Source organism: Penaeus monodon, chromosome 4 (genome assembly GCF_015228065.2).
Source record: "Penaeus monodon isolate SGIC_2016 chromosome 4, NSTDA_Pmon_1, whole genome shotgun sequence".
NCBI lineage: Eukaryota > Metazoa > Arthropoda > Malacostraca > Decapoda > Penaeidae > Penaeus > Penaeus monodon.
In genome coordinates, this window is record NC_051389.1 from 53,997,408 (window position 1) to 54,006,961 (window position 9,554).

Genomic DNA, 9,554 nt, shown 5'->3' on the forward strand with positions numbered 1-9,554 from the left:
AGCACGCTTGTGTGTCATCATTGATTTTTACCATTTTTTGTATGATATTAATGCATTCATTTATGAATACCGCAGGTCCAAGAGGATGTTCGTGCATTTTCCATTCAGATTTTGGAAGCATAAAGGGGAACAGAAGTGAATATCATCATTACCATACAGCGGCGTCACGCATTATAACACGTGCGATTTCCTGATGCTATGCTAATTTCTTTTAGCTGCCGTGTCCCAATTATAGCCAAATGGCCTGGTGTTAGAATTAGACATTATATTGTGGTATTAGTTTAGTGAAAAGTTTGGGATATTTGTGTTTTTTTTTTATTTTTTTTATTTTTTTATTTATTTTTATTTATTATTTTATTATTTTTTTTTTTTTTTTTTTTTTTTTTTTGTATTATCACCTAGTATGATTTGGGTCATGAAAAAAAAGAAGTGTTGAAGTAGGTAGTTAGCAATTTATTTAAAACAAGACCTTGCCCACAGGCTTAAAGTAGCTCTAACAGTAACAAAAAAAAATAAACACTGATTTAGGAACATATGATAAAATACAGAGGAATGGGAGTGGCATGTATTCTGTATCGCGGTTGCAACGACCAGAAAATGACCAGCGTAAAAAAATAACGAGAGCATTTTGCCCTTAGTTGTAAGCAGATGAATGGTTTTAGAATAAATTTATTAAATATGACCCCGAGCATCTGCTAAAAAACTTTAAAATAAACGGACTTCGTATCAGCTGCCTTAAATTTAAAATTCGTTTTTTGGAGTCATGTGAAACAATTTGCGTTTGTTAATCAAGTCCGCGAGATAAATTATGAAGGAGGCATATGTAATCAAGTTTTAATCAAAACCTTGATGCGTAAACTCTAAAAACTAGTTTGGACTGAACTGCGACCGGGTTTGTTTATGGCTAATTGAGTTATGAAGTGGCGTTTCTCAAACCGGGCTGTAACTGGCGAATAACCGGTTTGAATATGTTGTTAGTGATACGATAAAAAAAATGTATACCTGACATTGTCGTTATCGGACATGTAGATGTTTCGTGGTCGCGCTGGTTGGCACAGAGTTCCATTCACGAGTGGTTTTTTACTGGTATGAAGGCTGGGGTTGCTGGTAGGTGGGTTGGGGCCGTTTGGGAGTGGGTTGGGGTCGTTGGTAGGTGGGTTGAGGTTGCTGGTAGGTAGGTTCGGGCTGTTGGTATGTAGGCTGAGGTTGCTGATAGGTTGGCTGAGGTTGCTGGAAGTGGGCTTTAGGTTGCTGATAGGTGGGTTGAAGGTTGGTGCTGGTAGGAGGGCTGGGGCTTTAAGGTGACAGCAGGGCCGTATTCATGAGGGAACTGAGCCTCTCCTTCGTAGCTGACCTCAGCCTGATAGCCATTAAAATGGTCAGCTACGTAGGACACCTGCAGGATGGGTGCAGCCAGATTAGTAGATGAAATATTACCCACTGAGCATAGTAAATAACTGTTATGATGTTTGTTGTGTACCGTTTGCTTGCGTCCGTCGGGGAGTGGCCCGGTTTTAGGATCCACGGACAGTGTTGCCGTCGGACTCTGCGCTGTGGCCGAAGTCAGTGCCTGCGTAATCATCCTTGACCTCGTAGGAAAAGTCGTTTTGGGCGGCCTTCCTGTTAAGACACCGGGCGGATGTAGTAAGATTGGTCTTTATACTTTGTAAGAACTTTCTTATTAATTCAAGGCTGTGTATTATTCTTTACTGATGAATTATGAACCCCAAAAGAACTACCTCTTTGTACTGTGACTGATGCTGCGGAGGCCGTAAGTGTTGGGAAGGGCGGCTGTGGCCGCGGCCCAGATCACCAGCAACACGAAGACCTGTCAAAAGAAAGGTCACTACAAACACGGACCCGGGGTGCTTTGCGGTCGTGTTGACAAGGGACGACCTCCGTTGAGCGATGTGTCTTTCGGGTTTTTTTAGTGTTGTTTTCAACTCCTTAGAATCTGTCTTAAAGTTTTTTTCTACAAGACTTCCTTCGTAATACTTTACCATCTTAGAAGACATGATGAGCTGCTCGAGGGATGAACGTTAGTAGAAGTGACGTTGAGTGAATGTGACCAGGTAGCCGCGAGCAGTACCTTTATACCCAGCTAAGCGTGTCTTTTTTCTGGTTTTCCCGGTTTAGCAACACGGAAATCTGGGGAATAGTATAGGGAAAAATCGTGATGCTTTGAAGTATTGCATTATCAATAACACGGAAATTGACTCGTCTGCAGAATGTAAATGGTTCTGAGCACGAAGACTTTATTTCCGACGTCGCTCTTCGTGGGGCGTACGATAGTGAAAGTGACGGTGGGAATACGAGACTGATTTTGTAAGCATACTGATAGCCTATATGCCTTATGATTTTATCGCCTTCAGACCAGTTTTCACGGAAATTTTGCTTATTTCTAGCACACCTTAACATCTCGTATAGCAGGTGGGGAAATACAACTAGACTTGTAACATAATAGATCGGTATTGATGACCTAATCCTGGAACATGACATAAAACAAAAAAGTAAGTATGAATATTGGTTTTATGGAAAAAATAAATGAATTTAGACATTTTACCTATATATATGTATATATATATATAATATATTATATATATATATATTAGACATTACATATATATATATATTTTAAAATATATATATATATATATATATATATATTTTATAAAATTAAAGACCAAAGCACGCACGCACGCACGCACGCACGCACGCACCCACCACGCACCACACACACACAACACACACACACACACCACACAAAACACACACACAAACACACACATAAACACACATAAAAACACACACATAAAACACACACACACACACACACACACACACCACCCCCCCCACACCACCCCCACACTCACACTCACCACCACACACACACAACACACACACACACCCCACCCCCACCCCAACACACACACATATATATATATATATATATATATATTAAATATAATATATATAATATAATATAACATGCACTTATACACATACACATATATTAGTATAAATATATATATTATATTATAATGTAATAAAATATATTTTATTTATATATATATAATTTTATATAATATATAATATATATATATAAAAACACACAAACACACACACACACACACCACACACCCCACAAACACCCACACCCCCCCCAAAAACCCCCCAAAAACCCCCCCCCCAAAAAAACACACACACACACACACAAAAACACACACACACAAAACACCTTTCTTTAAAATAGATAGATGATATGGGAAAGATATAGTAGATAAAATAAAAATTTAAATATATACGTATATATTTGATACAGTTATACACACATTATGCATCGGTTATAAAATTATCTATTATTTATGTATAATGATTATATTGTAAATATTTCTATTTAATTAAAAATACATTAATTTAAACAAAAAAATATACATAGATTGTATGTAGGTAAATACATGAATGTTTATGTGTATGATATTTAAATACATTATATGTATGTATAATATTTTTAATTATATATAATATTTTTATATATAATATTATATAATAATTATTTGTGTGTGTTTTTTTTGTGTGTGTTGTGGGGGTGTGTGTGGGGGTGTGTGTGTTTTGTGTGTGGTGTGTTTGGTAATATATATGTGTATATATATACATATATATTTATTATATTATATATTTTTTAATTAATTTTTTGTTTTTGGGGTGTGGTGTGTTGTGTGTGTGTGGGTGGGCATGTGGTTGGGGGCGGTGTGCGGGGGTTATATCTGTGTGTGTGTGCGGGTGGCGTATATATCTGTGTGTGGTGGGGTGGTGCGTGCGGGGCGTTATTCGTGTTTTGCGTGCTAAAATTGCATAATGATATTTTTACTTTTAATTGATATTGGGGGAATATTGTTTCCCCGTCTTTTGAAGGTAATTTGCTTTTAATTTCACGTCTGTAATTCTTTACTTATCCAGCACACCGGCTGCTTATGCATTATAATTGTATATTCTCTATGTAAAAAAAAACTAAAAGTCCGACCTCGCGATTTATAATATATATTTTATATATATAAATTATATATATATTATAAATATATATTATTTTTATACCTACATATTAGCGCGCGTGTGTTTGTGTGTGTGTGTTTGTATTTTTTGTTTTTTGGTGTTTTTGTTTTGTTTGTTTTATTTTTTTTTTTTGGGTTGTTTGCGTGCGTGTGTGTGAGGTGTGTGTGTGTGTGTTGTGTGTGTGTGTGTGTGGTGTGGTTTTGGTTGCACATATTATGTATAGTGAAGACATTACAGCAAAATTCATTTTCTATGGGTATATAGTAGCAAGCAAGTGCAACTACACCAAAGAAACTGTGCAGTTGAGAAGGAGCTATTGCATGTTGAAGATGTCGTGACGCCATAATCATCATCTGCACGACACGATGATTGGGGCTTGTTACGATCTCCATCCAGATATTGTGATCTGATACGCTTCGGTATTCAATGCTTGGTTGCTAATTCGTTTTATGTGCTATTTGGAAATATGAAGAGAAGCTGCATGTTTATACTTATCAATTAAATCCCCCCCTCTCTCTCTCTCTCTCTCCTCTCTCTCTCTCTCTCTCTCTCTCTCTCTCTCCTCTCTCTCTCTCTCTCTCTCTCATTTTCTGATAAAAGGATTAGCTATAACATTGTACAGAGATCTCTGATTTATTTATTTTTTAATATAACTTAACTAATTTAAAACAAGTACTTGATTACATGGTTTATAAATACTGTGCTGGCTGTTTACCGGCTACTGGTAAGAGGGCTGCTGATATGAAGGCTGGGGCTGATATGGTGCCTGGGGCCTGAAGGTAACGGGGGCGCCGTACTCTCTAGGGTACTGGGCCTCGCCGTAGTAGCTGACCTCAGCCTGGTAGCCGTTGTAAGGGTCAGCCACGTAGGTCACCTGTAAAATGGGAGAACGTGCCATCATTGCATGTTGAGGACGGTGCATGTTTCAAAGGCATAGGTGTTATGCAGCTCACCAGTGAAGTTTCACAGTTCTTACCCGTCTCCCTTCCGGCCGTGGGGAAAGGGGGGGACAGTGTAGGATCCCTGCCCAGTGTTGCCGTCAGACTCCTCTGTTTGGCTGAAGTCTGTCCCCGCGTACTCGTCGCTCACTCCGTAGGCGAAGTTGTACGGGATTGGCTCCTATGGGCATTCAAGCAATATTACTAATTTGTTGATGATTGGTATTCCATTAGATAAGACGTTCGTACTTGGTTAATCTATGCTCATGTCTCGCATATACACATGCTTAGATATTAACTTACACGGACTCCCAGACACAGCCACATACATACATCTATAGATTACAAATCTGGTTCAGCTAGTTTTTTACCTGGTGAAATTTCAAATCCCCCTGTATATAAAGGAAAAGAGCAAACTTTGTCGGAACCATGCCCCCTTTTTTGGGGGTTTTGGCACGGGGGGCTAGGTTAAATAAATTTTTAAGGACACCATTACAAAATTTTGGTTTTGGAAAAGGAAGGGAAGTGGGTTTTGGTTATATATATATTATATATATATATATATTATAAAATAATATTATTATATATATAATTAATATATAATATAAATAATAATATATTTATTATATTATATTTTTAATAATTAATAATATATATAATATATATATTATAATAATAATATATATTATATTATATATATATATATATATATATATATTATAATATATATATATATATATATATATATGAATACATTGTACTAACATTGTTAGTATAAAGAATTAACTTCATAATAGCGGTATTTACACGTGTTTTCAGGATTACGAGTTGGGTTTTTCCCAAATAGTAAGGCTTGTTGTCCTCCCCTTAACACTCATGGTTTGTTTCCAAAAGAAAAAAAGTGTTGACGGAGGGAAGGCTGGGAGTCCTGGCCATGTCAGCCCTGTTCAGTCTTTATGTGGACCGCTTTCGACCTTGTTGCCCTCGGGTGCTGGAGGGCAAGAGTGGTGAAGGACTGAATTATATGAACCACAGTAATAGCGCGAATTGCCATGACGCGGTTGTGGCCCTTTTTAGGGCGAGTCGCTATTGTGACTACAGGGGGAAAAAAAAATGGGTTTGGCACCGGGAGGGAAAACCCAAAAATGATTTTAAAATATATTAAAAATTATATATATATATAATTAAAATTTATATATATATATAAAAATAAAAAATTTTTTGGGGGGGGGTTGGGTTTTTTTAAAATTTTTAAATTATTATTTTTTTTTATAATTATAAAAAAAAAAAAAAAACCCCCCCCCCCCAAAACCCCGGGGCCCCCCCCCACCCAAAACCATTCTTTTCAAAGTTAATATATTAAAAAATTTTTTTTAAAATATAAAAGGGTTTTTGTTTTTGTGGGGTTTTTTTATTATAATAAAAATATATATTTTTTTTTTATTTTTTTTAAATTTTTGGGATTTTGTATATATGAATTTTATATATTTTTATTGTTAAATTTTTTAAATTTTAATTATATTATATTTATAATTTATATAATTATATATTTTTTATTTATTTTATTTTTTTATATATATATTTTTTTTATTTTTTTATAATTTTTATTATTATATAATTATAATTATTTAAAATATGTATTATATATATAGAACAAGTAAAAACATAGAACTAATAGTTTTTGAAAAAAATTTTTACGTCGATTATTTTCGGTTATTAAAATTTTAACCCAAAACAACCCCCAAAAAAAAAACCCAAAAAACCCCCCAAAAGAAGAAAAAACCCCAAAAACCCCCAAAAAAAAAAAACCCCCCCAGGCCGAAAAAAAACCCCCAAAAAAACCCCCAACCCAAAAAAAACCCCCAAAACCCTCAATTTTTTTGTTTTATTTTTAAATAATTTTTAAAATATATAAAGGTTTGGGGGGGTTGGGTTTTGTTGTGGGGGGGTTTTGGGGTTTGGGGTTTTGGATGGGGGTTTTATTAAATTTTAATTATTTAAATTTAATTATTATTTTTTTATGGTATTTTATTAAATTAATAGGGATTAATTTTTGGTTTTTTAAAGTTTAAAAAATTTTGGGATAGATATTGTGGGAAAATTAATTTTTTAAATAAAAAATTTTTTTAAAAAATTTTTGCGGGGTTTTGTTTGTTTGTAGTAGTAGAAAAGTAATAGAATTTTTAATTAAATTTTTTAAAAATTTTTAAAATATTTAAATTAAAAATTTTCATAATTTGGGGTATTTTTTTTGGGTTTTTTTCCTCGGGTTTTCGTTTAAAAAAACCCCGGGTATATTCCCGTTGCTCGACCCCTTTTAAAAAAATAAAAAGGAAAAAAAAAAAATTTTTGTTAGGAAAATTTTTTCCCCTTTAAAAAAATTTTTTAAAAACTTGGTTTTTAAAAAAACTTTTATTCTTTAAAAAATTACCCCTCTCTGTTTTTGAGGGGGGGTTTTTACGAAAGCCCGGGTTTTAAAAAAAAAACAACAAAAAAACGGCTTTTTTTTAAATCATGGAAAAAAATAGGGGGGAAATTACTTCCATTTTTTATGATTTTTTTTTTCATTTTTTTTCCCGGTTTTTGTGATGGAAAATGGGGGCCATAATTTGGGGGTTAAAATCGAGGCTGGGATGGGAAAAGGGTTTTAAAGTGGCCCCGGGGGGTTTGGGGGAACTGGGGCTGGGCCCCCGAGTGCTGCCCTAGCCTGGTAGCCATTGTAGTGGTCAGCCACGTAGTTTACCTGAGGCGAAGGTATTTTAAGTTAAGCAGGCTAGGAGCTGTTGTTATAAAAGGAATATTGTAATATATTTTAGCATCATTGTGGATGTTAATTTTTTTTGTGTTTACCGTCTGTTTACGTCCGTCGGGAAGCTGCACGGTGTATGATCCCCGCACGGTGTTGCCGTCGGATTCTTCGTTATGACCAAAATCAGTGCCGGCGTAGTCGTCCTTGACGTTGTATTCGAAGTCGTATGGTCTTTTCCCCTTTTAAAAAGAACTTGGGGATTCCTAACTTAGAAATTTAAGCATTGCTTTCGTTTTTATGTAAGGCCCAAAGTTGATAGTAACCTTACCTCTTTCTCGGGCTGGTACGAGGCGGGAGGGGCGTACTCGTAGCGCTCGGCGGAGTCGGCGAGGATGATATCCACAACCAACACCAAAACGGCGACCTGAGAGGAGAAACGATCGGGATTATATGTTGAATGGCGAGAGATAAAATTTACTTCCTTCGGCAAATTTTTTAAAATGATTTATTCTCGTTCATTTTGTTTGCGTTTCCCGTTTTCTGTGTGTATGTGCAAGCCAACTTCACTTCAAATATTTGATCGACTCCCAACCTTCGAGATCATATTGTATGTGTTTTAGGTTGTAGTCGCTGCAACACTCAGCTTGAACTGACTTCCGACGTGGGGAATATGCATTTTATTCCCGGGAGTCACTTTAAATGTATCAGTGATAATGGGGCTGCATTTTATATGCAAAAACGGGGAAGCGAAATCACGCGGCGAGGCCTGCCCCGGGGGAAGATCTCCACGAGCGAGATAATATGACTTTCGATATGCTCTCTTTTCGCAGCAAGTAGTGCATCGACGTCTCGAGATTGTAATAAGGTTGCTGGTATATATCTGGTAATGTTATTTAGTCGAAGTATATCATCCTGAACAAAATGAAGTTCTCTTAGCTCTGGGCGCTTTTGATATTATGTTCTGTCGATAGTTAGAAATACACGGGTTTGGGGGTTTTGGATTGCGGGGTTTTTCATGAAATTTTTTTCATGACTTCGTCCAACTGCCATCTATTCTTCGCATTAAAGCATGCCGAGATTATTGTACTGCATTAACCTCACCCTTTTACTTTATATGGCTATTTCATTTCTTTAATAATGTTTTCAGTTCGTCAGTTCATCGTGAAGTTCATACTTGAGTCTCTCTAATCGACCCACAATCTCCCTTCCGCCCCAAGTCGGCTCTTTCCTTCGACGCGACGGTAGACGTCTCATTTCCGGCGTGTCAGCGTTCGTCGTCATTTGCTGTCACCTTGAACTCGTCCTCCAGACCCGTATCGGCAAGTCTTTGGAGTCTCAAGAGTGAAGATAATCCTTGTGTTTACTTTCTCCTGCGACTTCCACTTGGGAGTTCTGGGCCAAAGTTTAACCTTTAGGAATAGTTTGCCTCTTGGAGCGTGCCTGTTACCCTTGACGTTATTCTTGAGAACAGCTTGGAATCATTTTTTTTTGCTTAGAATAGCCCATTTTCCTTTTGCTTTAGGGGGTTTGTCACGTATGAGTATTACGCAGCACGCGCGGGGCGTTTTGGTAGTGGTAGCCCGAGTAGCAGTGGGGAAACCCCAAAATTAGAAAATTGATATTAACCCAAATTTGGGTTGTTTAAGCCTGTCCCCAAAAACCCAAAAAATTTTTGTATTTTTATTTTTATTGTTTTTTTTATTTTTTTATTACATTATCATATTATGCTGTTATTTTTATATTATAACTGATTTTAATAAAAGAAATTTTTATTTTGTTGTTATTTTATAATTTTTATTATTTTTTTATGTTTA

The 9,554-nt window shown here is 36.0% G+C and overlaps 1 protein-coding gene and 2 pseudogenes across 1 annotated transcript; all 3 read right to left on the minus strand.

Moving 5' to 3' along the window:
* The window catches only part of LOC119572610, a 7,160-nt pseudogene extending 6,135 nt beyond the window's left edge, over positions 1-1,025 (minus strand).
* A 55-nt stretch (positions 1,026-1,080) lies between these two features.
* On the minus strand, positions 1,081-2,418 carry LOC119572611 (annotated as a pseudogene).
* A 2,254-nt stretch (positions 2,419-4,672) lies between these two features.
* Positions 4,673-8,359, minus strand: LOC119598971 (cuticle protein 7-like). Its single transcript, XM_037948707.1, has 4 exons — positions 8,333-8,359; positions 8,069-8,164; positions 7,842-7,979; positions 4,673-4,927 (listed from the first exon to the last, which is right to left on the minus strand). The coding sequence occupies exons 1-4, from the start codon at positions 8,342-8,344 to the stop codon at positions 4,772-4,774; spliced, it is 402 nt and encodes a 133-aa protein (XP_037804635.1). The 5' UTR covers positions 8,345-8,359; the 3' UTR covers positions 4,673-4,771.
* Between the last annotated feature and the right edge of the window lie 1,195 nt (positions 8,360-9,554).